Here is a 25,966-nt window from a genome sequence, read left to right on the forward strand (position 1 = left end):
CATACAGAGGGAAATGTGGCGGTTGATTGTAAGGGTCTTGAAACATTGGTGGATTGAAATTAGGCCAAAGATTTTGCCCTCTTCTCCCCCCTCTGCCTTCGTGGAGCATTCGTTACCAGCATGCCTTTCGGGGCCATGTCAGTTGTTAAGTATTCCTTTAAGATGGTGCCGTGTAAAATGGTTCTTATGCGATCCCTCTTCATCTCTGACAGCTTTTCCCAATCACCTGTCTGCGATATGGTTTGTGAGATACTAGCGTCTGAAAAACCAGAGATTTCGCCGATGAAGGCGTCAATGGCTTCTGTGGAGTATGAAAGGCCTTGATTTTCTCCCATGGTGACTACTGTGTGTTGAGTGTGAAGGTTGGAATGTCACAGGTTCCAAGAAGGACAACAAAACTCTTGCAGCTGTGCGCTGCCAAGATATAATATAAACAAAAAGAGAGAGTAAAGGGATTGTATCCACCGGTTGGTAACGAATGCTCCACGAAATTTTCTGAATGATCCCACCTTCAGAAAAGATTGGGCCCTAATAGCGTGGCACTGCACGCACGATTGGATTGTGCTCATCCTAAAAACAGCTCTGAGATTATCGGAGGCTATCCAGATTGAAATTCAAAAAACTGAATCACATATTAAAACAAGTATCACTGGGTATAAAAGGAAACTTGACGAAATAAATAAAGAAATCAATGAATACAAAGAGAATCTGACCCAACAAAAAGTCACAAAATATCAAAAAGACTTGAAAAGGTTTACCTTTAAAAACACCTATCCTTATTCAGACCCAGACTTTAAAACACCTGAGAAATCCACATCTGATTCGGATGCTTCAAGTAACTCATCGAATGGTAGCAATGGGTCAAATACCAGTGGTAACAAACAGCGAGGCAGAGGGGGGAGAAGAGGACAAAATCTTTGGCCTAATTTCAATCCACCAATGTTTCAAGACCCTTACAATCAACCGCCACATTTCCCTATGTATGGATGGCAACCTCCTTTCCAATCGCATTTCCAACCTCCCCCATTTCACCAGAACCAATTTCGACCCCCTTTTTTTCACAGGGGCCAACGGGGAAGAGGAAAAAACAGACAATCCAACCAGGTACACTGGGAGGAGGACGACCCAGTGAGCAACTGAACGAAGAGCAAACCAGGGCCCAGCAACACGAGACCCTAGTTACGAACCTTTCCTCCAGACCTTTATCAAATACAGAAGAGAGCGTCTTGAATAAAGGTCTAGGCTTTGTCCCCACAGCTCGTGTGGATAAATTCCAATTACATTGCGAGTTGGCAGGATTTTTTAGAAAATTAAGACTTAAATCCTTTTTTGAAAAACAGGGTCCTCCAAGAGAAAATGAGATTGAAAATGAAACCGGGCTGAGAGTAAAATCTACCTTTATGCCACCTCCACATACCACCCCCGTGGAACTAATCACTTTTGAACAGGCTGTGTATAATGATGTTGAAAAAATGCAGACCTCTACCCAATTTCAAAATATGAGTAGAGCCGAGAACACAGCACTAACCGAATTACGTGCCTGTGAGACCATCATAATAAAACCTGCGGATAAAGGTGGGGGTTTGGTAGTTATGGATATAACTTCATACCGCGAGGAATGCATCAGACTTCTCAGTGACAGCAGAAATTACCAAATCCTGGATTCAGATCCAACTCATGAATTGAAAACAGAAATTGTGCAACTAGTGGAAGCTGCAGAAGTGGCTGGCAAGATATCTAAACAGGAAGCTGATTATCTATGTACCACAGAAGAAAAAATCCCATATTTTTACATACTTCCTAAAATGCATAAGGGCAGGCTACCACCACCAGGACGCCCAATTGTATCAGGGATTGGATCGTTATTAGAACCTTTGTCTAGGTTCTGTGACTACTTCTTAAAGACTATTGTGCAAAACACGGTTACCTACTTACAAGACACAAAGAGCCTACTAAATCAATTACAAAATCTGGTTGTAGACGAGAACACGGTATTACTAAGTTTCGACATTGAAAGTCTTTACACTAGTATACCTCAAGACGACACCATCCAAGTCCTTGAGAACACCCTGGAGAATACCGATTGGCCGCACAATACACCAAGAGCTTTCATTCTGGAATGTGCAAAAATGGCTTTGAAATGAAACAACTTCGAATTCGAGGGTACTCTCTATCTACAGACGGGGGGCACATCAATGGGAAGTGTCTTTGCCCCAAGCGTGGCCGGACTTTACGTCCACGACTTCGAACAGAAATTCATCCTTAATGACACTAACCCCTTTCGCGAAAATTTGACTTTCTGGAAACGTTATATCGACGACGTCCTAGCAATCTGGCAGGGACCAACCGAACGATTGGATCAATTCATCTCCTGGATCAACACCTGTGATGGCAACCTGAGATTCACAAACTGCTATGACAAAGAAAAAATTGTGTTCCTGGATGTGGTGATTAGCAAGGAGAACAATCGACTAGAGACACGAACTCACTACAAACCAACTGCAAAAAGCAATCTATTAAGGTTTGAGAGTTTCCACCCTCGCCCGCTCAGGGAAAACCTACCCTATGGACAATTCCTTAGATTAAGAAGGAACTGTAGTAAACTATCTGATTACAAGGAACAAGCTAATGCTTTATCGGAGAAACTGCGAAAACGTGGATACCCAAACAAGATTGTAAATAAATGCCAGAAGAGGGCCAGGAATCAGCCCAGAGATGCACTCCTTGAAGAAAGAACGAACGCCAACAATTCTATACCATTGACATGCGTAACCACATATAGCGCAGTATCCAATCAGGTGACAAGGAGTATAAATAAACACTGGGCGATCATAAACTCTGGAAATCTACACTGGGAGAAACCCCTTTTTTCTTTCAAGAAGTCTCACAGTCTAAAGTACACCCTGGTTAAAACCAGGCCCAAAACAAAGACTGTTTCTGCCAACCAATCCATCACTAGGATTTGGGGCCTCCCCAATGTGACTGGGCATTATCGCTGTGGAAACTGCTGCATCTGCCACTTGACAAGAAATACAAAAACACTAGACCTTGAAGCAGGAAAAGTATGGAGGCAAATTGCTCACACGAACTGCAACAGCAACAATGTTATTTATTTGATTGAATGTATTTGCAAAAAACAATACGTAGGAATGACTACCCGTAAGATCAAGCAACGAATCTGCGAACACCGCAGCACCATCCGCTGTAAACAAAGTGCGACCAGACTGACGGACCACTTTATAGAGAAGAATCATACACCTAATGACATGATATGGACTATCATTGAACAACTGCCTCCTGGGCCAAACCTACAGAAACGTCTATATGAGAAAGAACAAAGATGGGTCTATAGACTATCTACACATGTCAATGGTCTGAATGATACCATACAGTGGGCAAATGTTCTTTAAATTTCTGCCCTCCCCTCTATTTGTAAGAATCCTCTGCATCTAGATTTATCAAAACACCGTGGCTATCATGGGTTGATATGTCACAAGTCTGCTGCCCAACTACTTCCCCTTATGACTGTGTTCGAATCTCTGATATGTTTAATATCACATACCACCAGCCTTCCTTCTATTGATATAAGCCCAGCGCTATGCGCAATGGTTCTAGTGCCAGCCACGAGTGAGGGCTTCTCTATAGCACCATTTATCCCTCCCTCCATCTTCCCATTTTGATAACCAGCTACACGGAGCACTGACCTTCTGTCCCTATGTACCGAAAACAGCTACGCACTCCATTGCCCCTTAGTGCTTACTATTAAAGATACAAGTGACGCCACTTTCCTGTTGTTTCGAATGACGGCGGCGTTACCATGGCAACTTCACGGTATGCACCCGTGAGGCTTCCGTATTGAACTACCGGGCACCGTGTGACGTCATCACGCCTGGCCCACCACAACCGCGATGGCGGCCGTCTTAATGCCGGCTTAGCGCTCGCTCTCATTACGGGCGCATGGAGGGGCTCACTAGGTACAATGCTTTACCAGACCTGCAAAAACTGTAAGTAGAAACTCGCTGCACTGTGAGGAAACGTGAAGTTCTCCGTTTCTTCCCCTGAACTTTTCCAGTACCTTTAACCTCCCAACCAGGTACTTAGCCTCGCTTTTTTCATTTCCCTTGCAGAATATGCTTTCGAACACAGGCCTCCCTTCCCTCTAAATCCCGTGCTGCCCAATGACCCCTCATTAGGAGTAAGCCTTTCTACTGTGTGTTCGCTGTTGTGTTTGTTTGTGTACTGTCCTGTGTTGAATCATGATGGAACAAAAACACTTCGTTATGCCTTTCACTTATAAAGATGTGATTGCTGCATAGTCACGCACCTAGAGCTTTTGGATGCGTGTGATTAATTATTCTCAGATCTTCTCCACCAAGCACACTATAATTGATAGGTGTGCTAGGAAGCCAATCGGGCTGTTTTGCGCCAATATTCAACTTTTATATATTTGAGCAGCACTTTGCACTATAGAAATAATGCACTGTATTAGTCCGCATTAACTTAGTGTGGGATGAATCATGAAGCACAAAGACAGGAGATTTCGTCACTTCACTACGTTGCAGGCATGTAACGAGTTTTCTTGTGATTGATACCTTTTCTCTCCACAGGTCTTTTTATTCTAGGATAACCACCACCGGGTTATACTTTTTGTTGTTTTTTTGCCGGGTATCACTAATTTTGTTACCTAGGCACAAAGGAATGACGGTATGGCAGGGTGTTAGTGTACCCTGACCACCCATTTCTTTGTTTTGGTCCTGAAGAAAAACCGGTAATTCCAAATACGGTTTGAAACATGTAGACCCTCCACATACTATTCAGATACACTTGGTCATAATCATACCTGTTATTGTATCTACATACATATTTTAACATTGTCCAGTAGTCTTAAGAATAACATTTTTCTAAAATAAGCCATACCAGGACCATTTTTAACACACCTACCCTCTTTTTCTAACACTCATCACTCACATACCAGCTCCACTGTATTTCAGGTGTTGTAGCACACCTTGATGGCACTCGGCCATCGAGGTGGCCCCGATGATGAAGCATGTCACCGACCAGGTTGGTGAGTGAGGGGTTATTAAAAGCCAAAGAAGGACTCTCTTCTTTCTATATATAATCATCCCGCCGAAATCGCTCTGTGAGCATTTTTTCAGGTGGTACTCCTTTTTGTTAATTAAGATACCTAACCCAGGGGACCAGGAGTATTTTTCCGTCCACTCCGGTGGATAAAATCCCTTTACTCTCTCTTTTTGTTTATATTATTCCAATTTGTGTTCAGCCATCAAAGCCAGGGCTTTTAACGAGCTCCATTGTCCATCTTTCATTTCCACTACATCCTGGAAATAAAAGTTGGACATCGGCGCTCACACGGTTGCAGATGGAGAGGTATGTCAACCTGAGCGCAGCGTGACTACATCCTTTCTGGAACAGGACAGGCCCCTAAAGACAGCTCCTTTGACTCAGGAAAAGTTAGACGGCCCTCGCCAGAGCAACTTACAAATACAGGAAAACAGTGCTTCCTTCTCTTGTATGTATGTGCAAGGTTTCCTCTTGTGAACAGTGCGCCTACTCACGCCTGTATGTTTTAATGTGCACAGTCTGCAGGGCCCTCTTTTCAATGTACAGCTTTCCTCTTTTTCACTGCTATCCTGATCTATTGTGCCTTACTTTACAGGGGTGCCCTGCAGTGCAGCCTGCGCTTGCCTCATTTCCCCGCTCTCCTGCTATCAGTACTAGTGTAGTCAGTATGTCATGGGCCCTAATCCAAGGAAGGAAATAGTTCTCTGGTTCACTGTTCGAATTGCAAGGTACAACATACATGCCAGCAGACCCAATATTTTTTCCTGCAACTAGATTTTTAAGCCAAAAATGGCTTCATTTTAACTGTCTGCAGCCTAACATTATTTGTGCTTCAATGTACTTTAATGATGAAAATAAATGTTGGCATGTATGCTATAACCAGGGTTCACTGGGCCCCAGACCTTTGGAAACCGGTGCCAATGCACCTGCTGCACTAAATGGAAGCTATGCCCCAGCCTGCTGTGTTCAGTTTACCTTTGTCTGAACACTGTCTGCACACTGTTGACCTTATCTGTACAGTATGCCATTGTCTCGCTTTTTACTCCTCTCCTGGTGTACAGACAGGTGTGTCTTTCCACTGCTATCCCGACACATACAGTCGGCTTTTTGACCCTTTTTTTACTCTGCTGTGCTGGTGTGTACAGTCACCTTGCCTTTCTTTAGACATCTGATTTCATGTGTACAGTCTGATCCTTAGCTCCATGCTGCTGCCCTGGTGTGTACAGTCTGATCTGGCATTTTTGACACAGCTGTCAATACGCATACAGTCTTGCCATCTGACAAATCCGAGTGGCCATTGTAGAAGATGTGGCATAGCGGCTTGAGCTGCCAACTTAAGAACTGGGGAACCAAGACGAGTCTCTGGCTCATTCTAGTTCTCTTCTGAACTCACGTCTCTCTATGTTCCTTTTTGTATTTGTGCACATTTTCTTTGTAAAGGTCTGATACGTAAGGTCTAGGCTTCTAACACTTCTCTCTGGCTCTCCTATGCTCCAAATGTACATTTTTTGCATTTTGTTTTCAAAGACTCACTGTTTCAAGCAGCGTGCGCTTGGCTGTGCTTAACGCAGCCTTGCACCTTCCACTGTGTGTGCCACACAATGCCTTGCAGCAGTGTGCTTATTGACTCTGCTACACTATGTGCTACTTACTCAATGTGCACCTCCTTCCCTCCTGTACTGTGTGCTTCAAGAGGAATTGTCTTTCCTATTTTAAGAAATACAGTGAATATTACATTTTCAGCATTATGCGCCCAGAACAGCATACACCTGAGCCCAAAAATAGGCCTGAAATCAGCAGTTTTACACATGAGCTTAAGGTACGAAACAAAAGGTTGTGTGGAGGGGGGCTTCAACCTGGATTGTGGTACTGGGCTCCACCAACTCTAAAGCCGACCCAGATGAAAGCTGTCTTTAAGCGATGAAAGTGATCAAGACCTCGTTTTTCACCAATTAAAAATCACCAATTAAAATAAGTTTGTGGTCAAGTAGTTTTTCTGGTGGTTTAGTTGCACTTACCGCAGTATATAAGTGCTGCAAAATACCAACAATATCATAAAATGTCAATTTTCTTGGAGGATGTGTTGTCTATGCGAAACAGTACTAGTGAGGGTTGAAGTAAGGGTTAGTGTTAGGAGTGAGTAAGGAGGAAGTAATGGTGGTAGACTAAGATTTAATTTATGTCTATGTATAATTCACAAATATAGGTATTAAATATTGATGGTCGTTCCTCCACAGGTTTGTATTTTTTGTAGACCTGCATGTTAGCTACAGCATTTTCATCTCTACTTTTTTACCTCTACGATTTTTCTGGATTTGTTTTGCATACAATTCGATTCAATACATAGTACATAGTGTGTTAGATCTAACTATTGGTGCCAATCGGGCAATCCAATCTGGGAGAAAGGTATTAAAAGAGTCTTAAAATATGCTGTTATGTTAGTATCTCTTCAGGACTGTCTTTAAGAGTCAAAGTGTTTGGAAAAGTTAATTGGCATCTGGGTGGCACTGTTAATTTCACAAAGACTTCAGAAGTAACTAACTTTACCTTTTCAGGTTTGACAGGTGTTTGAATCCAGATCTTTTTGGCTGAAAGTTACCACCATGTTTGACCTGGACACAGAACCACCACCGACTGAGGATGGAAGCATGTCCGATCCAGCTTTCACTGGAAGCCTGACGAAGCAACTCTGCATGCATGGAGGCCGCTTGCTGATAGCGGATATCCCCAGTCTCGTTGGCCTTACACCAGAGCATATTGCTGGAATTCTGCATAAGGAGGAGAAGCGCTTCCCAGAGCCAGAGCTGGGCACGGTGATGATCCAGTCTCCTGTTCGCCTCTGTACAGGGTACCTGGGGAACAAATGTCAGGCTACGGACTGTGGGCGTCTTCACCTCTGTCGCTACTTCATCTTGGGACATTGCTTTATTCGTGGTAATAGGCACGGGTGAGTTACAATTATGTGATAACTTACTATGGGTGTATGTAGGATTCTGCCTCAAAGCATCTTCGGTAATGAGTAAGTGATAGGATCTTTAGGGGCATAAGGGACATCTGATTAGAGAAAAGAAATTAGAGACGGAAGGGTGGCTCTGAGAGGTGAGCGCTAGAGGTGGGCAAAGTATTTTCACAGAAAGCCAAGTCTGCTGTTTTTCACCCAGTCGGCGTAGAAAAAAATGCGCCTCCATTTCTAACAGCCTTCTTGGACTGCAAAGCTAATCCAGAAAGACCATCTGGTGTTTCAGTAAATCTATCTGCAATAGAAAAAAACTCGGGTAGAGACACAACCATGATTAAATGACCTAGTCGCTTGTCAGAATGGTTCATAACAAGAGCAAGCGGCACAAACTCGCTCTCTTTGTGGATGATGTGTTGTACTCTTCCCTTTCTGAATGGTGAACTCCAGCGCTTCTTAACAGTTTAAAGGTTCCAAATTACCCAAATTACCCACACTGATTCCATGGGAATGAGTGTTTCAGCAGCCATTGGACTCAACTGAGGCCAGCTTTTGGTGGGGAACTTAATTCATACTATATACCCGTGAGCCCATCTCCCTCCTAGGATGGCTGACCTTTATGGTCCTTACATATTGGACATATTATACAAGGAGGGGAAGGCTTGAGGTGTCTTGGTTTGGGCAAGACGGATTTCTTATAAATACTCCTGTACATTGCGCAAACAGTGCTGGTTGGATTTCCTAAGTCATATATTACCATCATACAAAAACAACTTTAGCTTTCATGTGTCGTGATAAGATTCACGGAGTTCTCTGAGCAGCACTGTATAGACCAAAATCAAGGAAAACGGCTTGGTTTACTAGGTGTATATAGGAATGTATTAGAGCTGCCCAAATCAGACTAGTTTTTAGATGGATACGTTATCTCCATCTGAAGCCCTGGATTAAAGTACAACAAGATAGTTTAATGGCCTTCCTTGTTATGACTTCTTCCAAGACACAGATGCAGACATTCTTGAATCTATCTAAATCGTATTAGAGCACTGGGACATAGTCATTAGGGGAAATAAGTATAAAAAACAATTACGTTTTGTTACAACAAAGTAAAGGAATCAGCAATAGAAAACACTAGACACAGTCTTTTCCTTTTCTGATACAGATGTTGACTTATCAAGGTTACATACATATGCCTATTTTTGCTATTCCATACATATTTATTTCATTCCTTCCCTCCTACTCTTTCCACGTGCAACAAGCACCCAGGACCCACAGAAGGGGAGGTATGAAACTAGATGTGACAAAGTCGCTTAACATGTGCCTCTAATGTTTCGTCCTTCTATTCCAACATTTGGGTGCATGAAGAGTGTCAGTTTATGGTACAGCCATAAATGTTTTTGGTGTGTCTGCATTTATCACCAAATCATCGTCAACTTTCTCATCCTTTCCAGGGGCTCCTTTAGGAGGTATAACATTACCACATATCAGCCCCCCATGACGCTGGTAGTTCACAATTCTGAGATTCACCCAGGAATAACTGATTTTGGATTTAAGAGGCAGAGATAAGCACCACTGAGGGCTTGGGAAGCAACAGGAGGGTAGGGCAATGAAGCAGCAGGAGGGCGTGGGGGTGAAGCAGCACATTGGGCGCGGGTGGAGAAACAACACAGAGGGCACTGGTAGCCCTCAAGCGGGGGTGTCCCACTTGTGGGACACCCCCGCGCCGCACGGCCACCAGCTGCTGTGTGTGCCCCTTGCCTGCCCTCTGCCTCGCTGCTGCCTCGTTTGCCGGCTGCCGCCGCTGCGAGTGTTTTTTCCGTTGTTTTGACGGTTTTTTGTGCTTGCTTTGTCTAACTTGGTTTAACTGTCTTTTTCCCCTGTTTTTTGCGTGAATTTGTGCCTGTTTGCCTGTTTTGATCGTATTTGCATTTTCCCCGTGTTTGCCGCCTACCGCCCTCCCTTCCCGCCACCGCCGCTTGTCCCCGCCCCTTTTTTGTCTTCTGTAACCCTCCCCGCTCCCGCCTCCCAGCTGCTCCGCCCACCCGCGCACTTGGCCTTAAATGGCGACCGTGCGAACGCGCAGCGGTCACGCGCAGCGGGCGCGCCGATTGTGCGCCGAAGGCGCGCCAAAGGTAAGCCCGTCTGCGCCCGTCCGCGACCGGATCGCGACCAGCGCCAGGACCCCTGGACCTCGAAGATCTCGACCTACCCGCCTGACGTACTCAGCCGCCACCCTCACCGCTCTCAACACCGGCCGACTCCCAGAATGCCACCAAGCCACTCCAAGACGCACCCACGGACCTTTCAGCTGCCACGCCTGCAAGTTCTCCTGCATCCGGACCAGCCCCGCACCAGCACCCGCCAAGTCGAACTCCAGCAGCACCCACCTCAAGTGCATCCTGCTCAACACCCGCTCCGTCCACAGACACGCCATCGAACTCTGGAACCTCCTAGACGCCACAGCCCCTGACGTTGCCTTCCTCACGGAAACCTGGATGAACGCCTCTTCAGCTCCCGACATCGCCATCGCTATCCCAGAGGGCTACAAGATCGTCCGGAGGGACCGAAACGCCAACCAGATGGGAGGAGGCATCGCCATCATCCACAGGAACACCATCCGTCTCACGACCAGCACCGACAACACCCTGACCAGCGCCGAACACCTGCATTTCCAGATCCACACCAACCCGAACACCACCCTCAGAGGCACACTGATCTACCGACCCCCTGGACCACGCACACAATTCAGCGAGGACATCGCCGACTTCATCAGCCCGCATGCCCTCCCCTCCGCTGACTACATCCTCCTGGGAGACCTCAACTTCCACCTGGAGAACAACAACGACCGCAACACCAGCACCCTGCTCGACAACCTCGCCAACCTGGGACTCAAGCAACTGGTGTCCACCCCCACCCACCTCGCCGGACACACACTCGACGCCGTCTTCTCATCCAGCACAGACATCGACTTCAGCCACGCCACAGAGCTTCAATGGACGGACCACAGCTGCGTCCACTTCACCTTCAAGAGAACGACGACCCACCAACACCAGCAACAGACCGCCCGCAGAAGCTGGAACAAGATCACAGCAGACCAGCTCGCCACCTCCCTGAGCCAACACCCTCCTGCCAGCTCAGCGAACCCCAGCCAGGCCGCCGACAACCTCACGAAGTGGATCAGCAACTGCGCGGACGAACTCGCCCCGCTGAGGACCCCGCCTAGCAGACCCGGCAGCAAGAAGGCCCCATGGTTCACCGACGAACTCAAGAGCTCCAAGAAGAACTGCCGAGCCCTCGAGAAAGTCTGGAAAAGGGAACCAACACCGGACAACAGGACCTCCTACAAACTTGCCACCCGGAAACACCACCAGCTGATCCGCGCCGCCAAGAAAACAGCATTCAAGGACCGGTTGGACAACAACGCACACAACTGCAAGGAACTCTTCAACATCGTGAAAGAGCTTTCCAACCCCAGCGCAGGAAACAATGACATCACCCCATCGCAAGACCTCTGCAACTCCCTCGCCTCTTACTTCCACAACAAGATCACGGACATACACAGCAGTTTCAACAACCAACCAACGCACACCACGACCGACCAGCCACCCCCCCCCCACCACCACCCTCCACGCCTGGACCCCGATCAACACCGAAGACACCATCCGCACGATGAACTCCATCCACTCCGGATCACCGACCGACCCCTGCCCTCACCACGTCTTCAACAAGGCCGACGCTGTCATCGCACCCCACCTGCGAGACATCATCAACACCTCCTTCGACACCGCCATCTTCCCTGAAAGCTGGAAACACGCCGAACTCAGCGCTCTACTCAAGAAACCAACAGCGGACCCCACCGACCTCAAGAATTACCGCCCCATCTCGCTTCTCCCGTTTCCAGCCAAAGTCATCGAGAAGACCGTCAACAAGCAGATGGCCGCCTTCCTCGAGACGAACGGATCCCTCGACCCCTCACAGTCCGGCTTCCGAGCCAAACACAGCACCGAGACAGCCCTCATCGCCGCCACCGATGACATCCGAGCCCTGATGGACAATGGAGAAACAGCGGCCCTCATCCTCCTAGACCTCTCCGCGGCATTCGACACGGTCTGCCACCGCACCCTAGTACGGCGCCTCAGCAACATCGGAATCCAGGACAAGGCGCTGGAATGGATCATCTCCTTCCTCGACGGAAGAACACAGCGAGTCCGCCTACCACCGTACAAGTCAGAGGCCTCCGAAGTCATCTGCGGCGTCCCCCAAGGGTCATCCCTGAGCCCCACCCTCTTCAACGTCTACATGAGCCCCCTCGCGGCCATCGTACGCAAACACCACCTCAACATAATCTCCTACGCCGACGACACCCAGCTGATCCTCTCCCTGACCAACGACCCCGCCGCCGCCAGAGCCAACCTGCACGAAGGGATGAAAGAGGTAGCCGAGTGGATGACGACCAGCCGCCTGAAACTGAACTCGGACAAGACGGAGGTCCTCATCCTGGGCTCCTCACCCTCCGCCTGGGACGACTCCTGGTGGCCTCCCGCCCTAGGCACCGCACCCAAACCGACAGACCATGCACGAAACCTGGGCTTCATCCTGGACTCCTCCCTCTCCATGACCAGGCAAGTCAACAGCGTCTCCTCGGCGTGCTTCAACATCCTACGCATGCTACGGAAGATCTTCTGGTGGATCCCCTCAGAGACCAGGAAGACCGTCACCCAGGCCCTCGTCACCAGCCGACTGGATTACGGCAACGCCCTCTACGCCGGGACCACCGCCAAGCTCCAGAAGAGACTCCAGCGGATCCAAAACGCCTCAGCCAGACTCATCCTCGACATCCCACGATCCAGCCACATCTCCGGACATCTGAGAGACCTTCACTGGCTCCCCGTCAACAAGAGAATCACCTTCCGCCTCCTCACCCACGCACACAAAGCCCTACACGACCAAGGCCCGAGCTACCTCAACAGCCGAGTCAACTTCTACGCTCCCAAGCGCCACCTCCGATCAGCCAACCACGCCCTCGCCGCCGTCCCCCGCATCCGAAGAGCGACTACAGGAGGACGGTCCTTCTCCTACCTGGCCGCCAAGACCTGGAACTCCCTCCCGTCCGACCTGCGCCTGACCCAAGACCACCTCTCCTTCAGGAAGAAGCTGAAGACCTGGCTGTTCGAGCAGTAGCGGCACCCCCCCCCCCCCCCCCCCCCCCAGCGCCTTGAGACCCTACGGGTATGTAGCGCGCTTTATAAGTGTCACTGATTGATTGATTGATTGAGTTTAGCCCGGGAATAACTGATTTTGGATTTAAGAGGCGGAGATAAGCACCACTGAGGGCTTGGGAAGCAACAGGAGGGCAGGACAACGAAGCAACAGGAGGGTGTGGGGGCAAAGCAGCACAGAGGGCACTGGTAGCTCTCAATTCTAAGTTTAGCCCGGGAATAACTGATGTTGGATTTAAGAGATTAAGGGCCCTTTTTGATAACAGGTCATTCGAATGTTGAGGCATTTTAAGTGACCTATCTCCTACAAATAACTTCAGATTTCTCTTTTACTTGCTGTGGGCCAAATCGACCTGTGCGGGCAAAAGGGGCTAAAGTATAGACAGACGTAGAATCCTCTTATCTAAGTCGCATGTGTCAAAGTGCATCACCAACCACTACAAGATGATGGGATATGTGACACCACGTGCCAAACACAAAATCCATTGAACTGTGGGTGCCTGAACAAATAGGTGACTGAAGGCACATGGAACATAATATGGATTATTGTAGTCAAATCCTCAATATGCACACAATTCAAGGGCATTTAGTACACACTACTGATGCAGTGGTATTATTTTCTAGTCATATAACCTGCTACGTTTGAAATAGCAGGCTGTAATTGGAGAGGTTGTGATGCCAGTAGTACCATGGATGATATGCTGGGCATGTCCGATAATTCTGAAATATTGGGGTTCAGTTTTTCAAATTATACATGATATAGCAGTTAGTTAATGAAAACTAAGCCCACTAGTGATTCTAGTGTGGTACAGAGGTGATGAAAATTCTTATTCGCTGAGTTCTGCAGCGGGTAAACTTATTTCTCACATTTATCTGGCTGAAGAGTTGTCTGTTGCTCACTTTTGGAAACAAGCAAACCCCCCATTACTAAGTCTCTAAGGACCAAAATGTGTATCTGCTGTGGAGAAAGCCTCTACAACTGAAGTATGATACTGATGCATAAGTGGATTGCATCTGTGCCAAAGTACTATAAATAACGTTTAAAACAAAAAAAGAGATTACATTATATACACATTCCAGTCTGGCACCAATGTTTCTCACTTCTGATAACAGAGAGTATGAAATGAGGTGTAAAAAACACGAGGGAAATAATAAAGGGGAAAAAAGTGCAAGATCTATCTGGCGAGGTAATTAATGTGGCCAAACCTAGTAGGCAGAGGAAAATTAGCTAACAGTAGGAAATTAGTAATCTCTGGGTAGTGAAGAGTGGTCCGGTGTATAGCAGAGAATATAAAGATTATATAAATAATAATATAACTGTAATTGCACATCAATATTTATGAGGGGTGACCAGTAGGTGTGTAGGAATTGTAAGGGAGACAGAGAGAAGTGTCAAAATAAAGGCACTGATTAAAGGAGAGTTCTAGGATGCAGGAGGGGTGTTCACATGCTGGTGGTGGGGTGGGAAAGGTAAGAGTAGGTGGTGGTGAGATGGTACCGGTTCGCAACGTGCCAAACATGGAAAGCAGAAGTAAGAAATATATAGAGGAATGAGTGTCTGCATTTAGTAACCTTGGAAATGTCTTGCAACAGCTGAAAACACATTCATTCAAAATGTCTCCTTTTGCTTTACAGGCTTGTAGCACAATATTCCAGATAAAGTGCTTTTTAGATCTCCCCTACGACCGCACATGTGCTGTCTCTTAGGAGATATTGTTAGCGTACAGTGGGCTTAGAGCCCGCCCATTGCTTACCATTAAATGCTACATTGTCACCTGTGGCAGCTGCTCCGGTAAGGCGGAGGAGCAAAGCCCAACTGCAATTTCAGCAGTGCAAAAATGAAAAATAAAATGATGATAACAGGACGTTATCATCATTTTATTTTTCTATGCGGGAATCGGAGCTAGGTCGGGGGAGGGGGGTTGGACTCTGTCATCAGAGCAGCGTAAGGAGTGGTTTGGACTAGGAAGGGCCAGTCAAACCGTCATGCACACTTAGCATGTTCTCCATGGGACTGTGTTGCCCAGCCATGTGGAGAACATGCCCAGGCTCCCAGGCACTGCCTGAGCAGCCAAACAGGCAGCTCAGACCAATCATAATGCTGGTCATGCAGCGTCGTGATTGGTTGGTAAAGTACGGGAGCCTGGGTGCTTCCGGTGCGTTCCAGCAGATGAAGAAGATGGCAGAGAGGATTCAACCCAGATCTTTTGACTGGGTGTGAGTGTTTGATTGATTCGGATGCTCCGTCCATCACCACCCCCTTTTGTACCGCTTTTGGCCGCCATAAGTGTGGCAGGGTATGCTCAGACGTGAGTCCCTTGCCCACTTTGCCACTGTATTCAAGCAAGCCGGGCTGAAGACGGCTGGAATGCCAGAAACCGGTCCTCGGAAGCTTGTTTCCGGTCCAGGGAAGACATGGCTTGGCAGTTCAGGCTGGACTGTTCCCATGAGGCACAGGGTCAGACTGATTTGCATATAGCCATGTCTGAACTGGGGTGGCAAAGTGGGCTAAAGAACGGTGATGGATTCAACCCAGATCTTTTGACTGGGTGTGAGTGTTTGATTGATTCGGATGCTCCGTCCATCACCACCCCCTTTTGTACCACTTTTGGCCGCCATAAGTGTGGCAGGGTATGCTCAGACGTGAGTCCCTTGCTCACTTTGCCACAGGATTCAAGCAAGCCGGGCTGAAGACGGCTGGAATGCCAGAAACCGGCCCTCGGAAGCTTGTTTCCGGTCCAGGGAAGACATGGCTTGGCAGTTCGGGCTGGACTGTTCCCATGAGGCACAGGGTCAGACTGATTTGCATATAGCCATGTCTGAACTGGGGTGGCAAAGTGGGCTAAAGAACGGTGATGGATTCAACCCAGATCTTTTGACTGGGTGTGAGTGTTTGATTGATTCAGATGCTCCGTCCATCACCACCCCCTTCTGTACCGCTTTTGGCCGCCATAAGTGTGGCAGGGTATGCTCAGACGTGAGTCCCTTGCTCACTTTGCCACTGGATTCAAGCAAGCCGGGCTGAAGACGGCTGGAATGCCAGAAACCGGTCCTCGGAAGCTTGTTTCCGGTCCAGGGAAGACATGGCTTGGCAGTTCGGGCTGGACTGTTCCCATGAGGCACAGGGTCAGACTGATTTGCATATAGCCATGTCTGAACTGGGGTGGCAAAGTGGGCTAAAGAACGGTGATGGATTCAACCCAGATCTTTTGACTGGGTGTGAGTGTTTGATTGATTCGGATGCTCCGTCCATCACCACCCCCTTTTGTACCGCTTTGGCCGCCATAAGTGTGGCAGGGTATGCTCAGACGTGAGTCCCTTGCTCACTTTGCCACTGGATTCAAGCAAGCCGGGGTGAAGACGGCTGGAATGCCAGAAACCGGCCCTCGGAAGCTTGTTTCCGGTCCAGGGAAGACATGGCTTGGCAGTTCGGGCTGGACTGTTCCCATGAGGCACAGGGTCAGACTGATTTGCATATAGCCATGTCTGAACTGGGGTGGCAAAGTGGGCTAAAGAACGGTGATGGATTCAACCCAGATCTTTTGACTGGGTGTGAGTGTTTGATTGATTCGGATGCTCCGTCCATCACCACCCCCTTTTGTACCGCTTTTGGCCGCCATAAGTGTGGCAGGGTATTCTCAGACGTGAGTTCCTTGCTCACTTTGCCGCCATAAGTGTGGCAGGGTATTCTCAGACGTGAGTCCCTTGCTCACTTTGCCACTGGATTCAAGCAAGCCGGGCTGAAGACGGCTGGAATGCCAGAAACCGGCCCTCGGAAGCTTGTTTCCGGTCCAGGGAAGACATGGATTGGCAGTTCGGGCTGGACTGTTCCCATGAGGCACAGGGTCAGACTGATTTGCATATAGCCATGTCTGAACTGGGGTGGCAAAGTGGGCTAAAGAACGGTGATGGATTCAACCCAGATCTTTTGACTGGGTGTGAGTGTTTGATTGATTCGGATGCTCCGTCCATCACCACCCCCTTTTGTACCGCTTTTGGCCGCCATAAGTGTGGCAGGGTATTCTCAGACGTGAGTCCCTTGCTCACTTTGCCACTGTATTCAAGCAAGCCGGGCTGAAGACGGCTGGAATGCCAGAAACCGGTCCTCGGAAGCTTGTTTCCGGTCCAGGGAAGACATGGCTTGGCAGTTCGGGCTGGACTGTTCCCATGAGGCACAGGGTCAGACTGATTTGCATATAGCCATGTCTGAACTGGGGTGGCAAAGTGGGCTAAAGAACGGTGATGGATTCAACCCAGAACTTTTGACTGGGTGTGAATGTTTGATTGATTCGGATGCTCCGTCCATCACCACCCCCTTTTGTACCGCTTTTGGCCGCCATAAGTGTGGCAGGGTATGCTCAGACGTGAGTCCCTTGCTCACTTTGCCACTGGATTCAAGCAAGCCGGGCTGAAGACGGCTGGAATGCCAGAAACCGGTCCTCGGAAGCTTGTTTCCAGTCCAGGGAAGACATGGCTTAGCAGTTCGGGCTGGACTGTTCCCATGAGGCACAGGGTCAGACTGATTTGCATATAGCCATGTCTGAACTGGGGTGGCAAAGTGGGCTAAAGAACGGTGATGGATTCAACCCAGATCTTTTGACTGGGTGTGAGTGTTTGATTGATTCGGATGCTCCGTCCATCACCACCCCCTTTTGTACCGCTTTTGGCCGCCATAAGTGTGGCAGGGTATGCTCAGACGTGAGTCCCTTGATCACTTTGCCACTGGATTCAAGCAAGCCGGGCTGAAGACTGCTGGAATGCCAGAAACCGGTCCTTGGAAGCTTGTTTCCGGTCCAGGGAAGACATGGCTTGGCAGTTCGGGATGGACTGTTCCCATGAGGCACAGGGTCAGACTGGTTTGCATATAGCCAAGTCTGAACTGGGGTGGCAAAGTGGGCTAAAGAACGGTGATGGATTCAACCCAGATCTTTTGACTGGGTGTGAGTGTTTGATTGATTCGGATGCTCCGTCCATCACCACCCCATTTTGTACCGCTTTTGGCCGCCATAAGTGTGGCAGGGTATGTTCAGACGTGAGTCCCTTGCTCATTCTGCCACTGGATTCAAGCAAGCCGGGCTGAAGACGGCTGGAATGCCAGAAACCGGTCCTCGGAAGCTTGTTTCCGGTCCAGGGAAGACATGGCCTGGCAGTTCGGGCTGGACTGTTCCCATGAGGCACAGGGTCAGACTGATTTGCATATAGCCATGTCTGAACTGGGGTGGCAAAGTGGGCTAAAGAACGGTGATGGATTCAACCCAGATCTTTTGACTGGGTGTGAGTGTTTGATTGATTCGGATGCTCCGTCCATCACCACCCCCTTTTGACTTTTGGCCGCCATAAGTGTGGCAGGGTATGCTCAGACGTGAGTCCCTTGCTCACTTTGCCACTGGATTCAAGCAAGCCGGGCTGAAGACGGCTGGAATGCCAGAAACCGGTCCTCGGAAGCTTGTTTCCGGTCCAGGGAAGACATGGCTTGGCAGTTCGGGCTGGACTGTTCCCATGAGGCACAGGGTCAGACTGATTTGCATATAGCCATGTCTGAACTGGGGTGGCAAAGTGGGCTAAAGAACGGTGATGGATTCAACCCAGATCTTTTGACTGGGTGTGAGTGTTTGATTGATTCGGATGCTCCGTCCATCACCACCCCCTTTTGTACCGCGTTCGGCGGCAAAGGTACATTCATTTAAAAGAACTATTTTTTATCCATTCCCACCTGTTCGTCTCCTGCCTCTCCACCCCGTTCCGATGCTGCCGCCACTGATTAGCACTCCTATTTGCTTGCCTCTTATTTGTTAGCATGCAGGCCTGCCAACTCACATGGGGCCACCATGGGACACACAATTTCGGCTCCATTCACACGATCACACGGTGAGGAGCAAAAATCACATGGTGGCTGGCGAGGCAAGCTGTAAAAGACTTCACAAAGTGTTTTTTTCTACTTTTCATTAGCAGACTGTAAGCAGCCAATGCTTATTAAGAGGTGAGAAAACACCCTGGGACATCAGTGGCAGCCTCAGCCACCATTTGTTTTTATTCTTTTTGCATGGTGTGTAGAGGGGTTTATTGAGGGCAGAGTGCCTCTTAGGAAGCACTTGACACGAGGCCTTGCCCTCGCAGGCTACCCCCTCTTCACACTGAGAAATGTTCTCAATTCTAGGTTTGCAAGTCTGAGCATGCGTGGGATTTCTTTCCGCTTCTTGTTTGTGTCTTCCCTGGAACAAAGAAGTATTAATTGTGTCCTTCACTGCTTCCTTTTCAGGCACAATTTTTTTTTTTGTTCAAGCACTTGATGAGAGTGAACGTGCTTTCCCGCAGTCTCCTTTGTGTCTTACTCCTCCTCTGCCACACTTGCACGAGTCACTCTTCCACTGCCTATGTGTTTTTACTTCCCTCACATGCTTACCCCTTTAATTGATTTTTGCCCTGTGTTCTTCTTTCCCTCAGCTCTACACTATGCTCTCTCATCTGTTTGCTCCAACCCATCCACGGCCACTGGGTTTCTACCGCCACCTGCATCCTTCATGTTCCTTCTTCTACCTGCACCCTGTGTTACTTCTCCCACCTCCACCCATGCCGTCCGTGCTTCTTCACCCCAAGCCCTCCTGCTCCTTTGCCCCCTACCCCCTGCCCTCCTATTGCTTTCCAAGCCCTCAGTTATTATGCACATCGCCCTTCTCCACCATGTTCCTTTGCCTGACCCATACTATTTATTTCTTTTTGTTTGCAAATTCAACTAGGTTTGGCAAACAAAGAATTTGGCAAACAAAAAAGAAAGCAATTCTATTGTTTTGTAGGCATGCACATGCTTAGTGCGTTTGCCTACTAAATTACACAGCTGGTCGCCTCATAAGCTTTTTGTCATGTTGAGGAGAAGAGGTTGATGAATTACAAAAGTGAGAGACAACCTGGACCCTGGCAGAGTCACAGAAGGCAGACTCTAAGGGACAGTTTGGGCATTGACACAAACTGCATGGGGTATGTGGGACCTTGTACATTTTGGATCTGACTTCCCTCTTCTACTTATAAATATGTGTTGACAAATATGTCTACAGGCTAGTTTCATTTACACCTCAGATGAAGTAATTGGACTTTCTAGTTTCTCATCACCACTCGAGGCAATTTTTATCTACTCACTATTGGACTCCTATATACTGGCTAGTGGCTAGAAGGTGATGTGCAGGCATTTTGGGAAACTTTAAATGAAATAAGGAGGTGCTCCTGTGTTCTTTCTACGCATTCCAAGCTGGTAAGCGCTTCAGATGGTCTGAGCTTACCGAGCTGTGGGCACTCGCCCTTCTTCAAGAATAGTGTAGCCTTATTGGGCAGTCCAAAAATACGTAAAACAGTCTGTGCAAGTTGATGTTACTGAGGCGCTGTTGTGCCTCTGCAATCAAGATTGACACCTGACTTCATTGGAAATCTAATTTTGCACCCTTAATAGCAGTCACCTTTGAGGAATTTGAAAAAGCCTCGGGAATGGAAAAGGGGGAACAACACTATGAAGGCAATCGCTGAGTTCACCAAATTTTGTGGAAATAGGGGTGGCCAAAACCTGTGTTTTCCATAAATAACTTCAGTTTTCCCCTAGGATTTTTTTTTAAGACATTTTAGGGATATTAGAACAAATGTCACTGCTCAGTGTGCGTGCTCTTCTATGTGTATATCAATACATTTTCACAATCACAGTAAAATTTAGATAAACGATTTGGCGTGCTTGAAAACACACAAAAATAAGCATGCGTAATATAGTTCTTTGAGCACCGTACATTTTCGATCCTGTCTCCTCCTAATGTTCACTAACATTGGGAGAAAACAAAAAAATAAGCACAGCAGGAGAGACTCTGCTGCATGTTTCTTAATTCAGCTGCTTTCAGTCTCCCCTCCCCTTTGAATATATATAACTCCTTCTTCCTAAACTTGCCCAATCTGAGGCTTACGACTATATATATGTCACCATACCTCACTCCTAGCCCAAGCGTTTCAAGAGATTGTTTGTGTGCTTGCTTTCCCAAGGATGAAGGAAGATTTAAAATATTTGGATAAATAAACCGGGGCACCTTACAGCTCAGAGTTGGTTCTGTGGCCTGCAAAATACTGGTATGGCTTGGCAGTTCGTGCTGGACTGTTCCCATGAGGCACAGGGTCAGACTGATTTGCATATGGCCATGTCTGAACTGGGTTGGCAGAGAGGGCTAAAGAACGGTGATAGATTAAACCCAGATCTTTTGACTGGGTGTGAGTGTTTGATTGGTTCAGATGCTCCGTCCATCACCACCCTGTTTTGTACCGCTTTGTTCGCCATAAGTTGACAGGGTATGCTCAGACGTGAGTCCCTTGCTCACTCTGCCACTGGATTCAAGCAAGCCTGGCTGAAGACGACTGAAATGCCAGAAAGCGGTCCTAGGAAGCTTGTTTCCGCTCCAGGGAAGGCATGGCTTGGCAGTTCGGGCTGGACTGTTCCCATGAGGCACAGGGTCAGACTGATTTGCATATGGCCATGTTTGAACTGTGGTGACAGAGTGGGCTAAAGAACGGTGATGGATTAAACCCAGATCTTTTGACTGGGTGTGAGTGTTTGATTGGTTCAGATGCTCGGGGCCGGACTGAGAACCAAAACCGGCCCTGGCAAAGTGCTCGGCCAGCCCCCTTGGAATGCAACCGAGCTCTTTGCTAGGGCCGGTTTTCGGCCGATTTTGTTACAGGGACGATTTTGCAGCTATGCTGCAATAACAGCCCTGTAACAAAAACGGCCCCCAGGGCCCAAAACCGGCCCCCACCCTTGCGGCGCACCGGGGGATTGACCGGTGCCCGCAACGGCCAGTCCGGGCCTGCAGATGCTCCGTCCATCACCACCCCCTTTTGTACCTCTTTGTTCGCCATAAGTTGGCAGGGTATGCTCAGACGTGAGTCCCTTGCTCACTTTGCCACTGGATTCAAGCAAGCCTGGCTGAAGACGGCTGAAATGTCAGAAACCGGTCCTAGGAAGCTTGTTTCCGGTCCAGGGAAGGCATGGCTTGGCAGTTCGGGCTGGACTGTTTCCATGAGCTCATTCCCATTTGCATATTGCCATGTCTGAACTGGGGTGGCAGAGTGGGCTAAAGAACGGTGATGGATTAAACCCAGATCTTTTGACTGGGTGTGAGTGTTTGATTGGTTCAGATGCGCCGTCCATCACCACCCCCTTTTGAACCGCTTTGCGAAATACTGGTGGCCACTGAGGAAACTTAGCTAATCCTTTTTTTTTTTTTTTAATCCCCCACCCTCCCCCCTCATCCCAAAAAACCCCTTTGGAAGGCAGAGGGTAGGAGCAGATTATCACTTACTCTCCACCCCTTGCATAAGGCTGGGAGTGACAGCATAGGAGGGAAAAATCTTTATAGAATATATATCAATATAATTTGTAATACTGTAAATTATGTAATTGTGTTCTAATACATGTGAATGTCCACGTGTAATGAAAACACAGGCAACATCTGATATTATGTATTATGTTATGTGTCATCGGACTTATACACGCTTGAAGATAGAAAGAGTGCTGGTGAAGTGGGAGTTAAGGTTAAATGAGTATGCCAGAGGATAGTACCTTAACTTGAGAATTTCAATTCTTTCGTAATGCATCAGTGTCCCATTCTCCATTGACTTTTTCAAGACGTGTACATCACATATTGCACATGGCATGATTACATTGTTTTAGGCACATAGGGCCTGATCTACTTATGTGTAAGTTTACAATTTTTTGGTATTCGCAAACTACAAGTTTATTGTTACTAATAGTACGTTTTCAACTGCTCATACTCAGCAGCTGGGGCAGAGAACTCCGCACATAAAAAGATAGCATAGGCCTATCTTTTTATGTGCGGAGCCTTCACAGTTGTAAAATTACTATTAGTAAAATTAAACCCGTGTGGCCTGATTCACTATGGTAAACTTACACTTTTCTGTAAGTTTAAGATTGTTCCTATTTACAAAGGTATGTTACTAGTAGTATCCTTACAAGTGCAGTCTTCGCACATTAAAATATAGGACAGTCCTATCTGTTTATTGTTTATGTACGGAGACTCCCCAGTCGCAAAGATACAACAAATAAAATACCTTTGTGAATAGCAAACAAAAGTGCAAGTTTACCTTTGTGAATCAGGCCCTTTGTGATCTGCCCTGGATCACTCTGTATTAGGACAAGTGCCCAATTCATGAATCATACCCAGCTCTTTAAGTTCCAAAGTCATCAACTTATCCACTAGACCAGATCTCTTCCTGTGCTAACTCCCACGAAACCTCACCGGCCACATTACCCATCAACTTCCTAAGGGTTGTTCCAGCTCAGTATGCAGAAGAGCACTTAGCAAAGGGCAAAAAGGGGGTATTTTTTTAAAAGTAAAAAATAACACCGGAGCAGGAGGGACTCATTGAAAAATAGGACACCCCCGGGGCTCCTTGGCAGTGACCATCGATGTCAGGCCTGGAAAATGTGACAGATCCTATGGCAGGTTCCTAGTTCATAGATAGCGACAGTATTCCAGCCCCATTGACTCTGCTGGGCATGTCCCTCCCTGTTCAAACATTGTTGATGCTGTTCAGGCTTCATTGCAGTTTGCATTGAGTATCTGGCCAAAGTCCTCGAATCGTGTGTCATTCTTCCACCTAAGTCAATAAGTCCTTACGCGTGACTCTCGGGCTCACCACCATCATTTATGCTGTTCAACACTTATATCTAAACTCTGGAAGACTTGTGCCAGGAATTCACGATGCAATATTTATTTTCTGGTTCATTTATTTAAAAAAAAATGTAACTTCATTTTTGTTAAATATATTATTAGGTAAACCAGCACTGCATTGAATTCACGATACTACACAAAACCTACTTCTCATTTTAATGCACTTTAACTTTATAATCAATTACATTTTCAAATTCAGAGGTGGAATTGAAAAAGAGGAATAAACCTTGTTACATACCGAAGCATGAAAATCACCATCCTATAATCATACACGTAATATTTTTCCATGTTCAGTCTACGGTGCTATTTTAAAACCTGTTCCTGTACTTCTGGGATCAAACAAGATTTCCATTCCTTCAAAATCAACTTCTGTGCAGTTAATATATTTCTTCCTAACCACATCCATTTGCTGCACTGAGACAATATTAATGTACCAGAGATTCATTAGTGAGGGTAGGTTTGTATTCCGAAAGCGTATCGTACTGGATTTTGCCCTGGGTAGGCAGTGTGCAATACAGAAAGTCTCACTATTTGTGAAAATATTAAGCATGCCTCTAGTGCAACTTGAGCTCTGACCTCCATATCACAAGGTTCTTGTACAGTTGTTTTCATATAGAGGTGTGTGTCTTGAGGTAATCATCTTGGCTATTTTCAGTTGGGCATTTGTGTGCTTTAATAATTCTTTGCACATCCATCCAATATGTCATTGAAGGATGTAAATCCTGTCTTTAAAACCACAGTGGTCCTGGTATGCCCTTGCAGTGGAAGATGACAACTTCCATAGGACCGAAGTGATTCCTCAGCAGTAGTAGAAAGCTGTAAGGGTACCTCATCCATGTTATCAACCTGTACCTGTACCTGCATGAACGTGCTACTGCCATCTTAAGAGTCTACGGAAGTAAGGAATAGGGGTCGAGAAGCTTTGTACCAGTTTGGCACTTCGAAGATGATAGGGCCGCTATGTTCTATTAAATAGATGTGTGTTTAAAACCATGTGTGTGTGTCATTTTCAGTTTTTTTGTTACAGTGAGCACAGCAAGCCTACAGCAGTGAGCTGATACAGGAATGCATGAGTTGTAATTCTCTTTGGACTTGTGTCTTTCAAAAGGGTGGGAGTGGTGTCGAAGCATTCAACCACCTCTCCAGGGTTGGAACATTTGCTCCATCCTTTGTAGGCTGGTTTTAGATCTGGATGTAACACTGACTCTGTAGTGACAGCAGTGTTTGATAACCTCTGGGGTCTTGCTGATTGTGAGAAATCTGCCACCATTTTATTGCTGGATTGATCAGCGGCCTTTGATACGGTTGACCATCACATCTTACTAGAAAGTATCGACAGACTTGGCATCAAACACAAATCTCTTAAATGGTTGAAAAGTTTTGTTTTTGAGAGGTCTGGCAGGTTGAACTTGGGCCACTGGTCGAAGGAGAAACCCTTGACTTTAAAAGTCCCTCAGTGGTTCAGTGCCAACTCTTTTATTTATTAAATTTTCACATGTTGCTATTGGTGTTTCTAATCCAGTCGTTCAAATTTAGATCTTCCCCCAGCTCACATCATGGACAATCCTGGGTCAGTTCAGGAATGTCATAGTACTGTTTTAATATCCACTAGCCCACTTGCATGTGAGAAAATGGACATAATACAATGTGGGCCTCAAAAATGTAAGGAGGGGCTATTATTATTGTTATCATGGAATATAGCTGGACTCCTTGACAAACTGAAAGACAATGATTGGTTGTATTTTGTTAAAAAATATCCTATAATATGTCTCCAAGAAACATGGGTAGCAGGGAGAAATGTACATATTGAAGGATATCAGAGCTTTATAATTCCGGCAACTCCATCTGCTAGTGGAAGAGCTAAAGGGGGCTTGGCTATCTTTGTTAACTTGTCGCTCATATGTCATAAAACTGAACACTACTCTGGTAACAATAATATCCAGATTCTAGAACTTAAGAGGGGTAAAACCAATTTTGTATTGTTTATTTTTTACAAT

At 47.0% G+C, this 25,966-nt stretch overlaps 1 protein-coding gene across 1 annotated transcript in view; it reads left to right on the forward strand.

The window, feature by feature from the left end:
- The window catches only part of LOC144807640 (protein mono-ADP-ribosyltransferase PARP12-like), a 190,040-nt gene that overhangs the window by 22,205 nt on the left and 141,869 nt on the right, over positions 1 to 25,966 (forward strand). The window contains exon 2 of the mRNA XM_078673266.1: positions 7,638 to 8,029. Coding sequence (XP_078529392.1) covers positions 7,686 to 8,029 — 344 coding nt within the window. The 5' untranslated portion in view covers positions 7,638 to 7,685. The remainder of the gene's footprint in view (positions 1 to 7,637; positions 8,030 to 25,966) is intronic.

The sequence above is a fragment of the Lissotriton helveticus genome, chromosome 1_1, assembly GCF_964261635.1.
Source record: "Lissotriton helveticus chromosome 1_1, aLisHel1.1, whole genome shotgun sequence".
NCBI classification, from domain to species: Eukaryota; Metazoa; Chordata; class Amphibia; order Caudata; family Salamandridae; genus Lissotriton; species Lissotriton helveticus.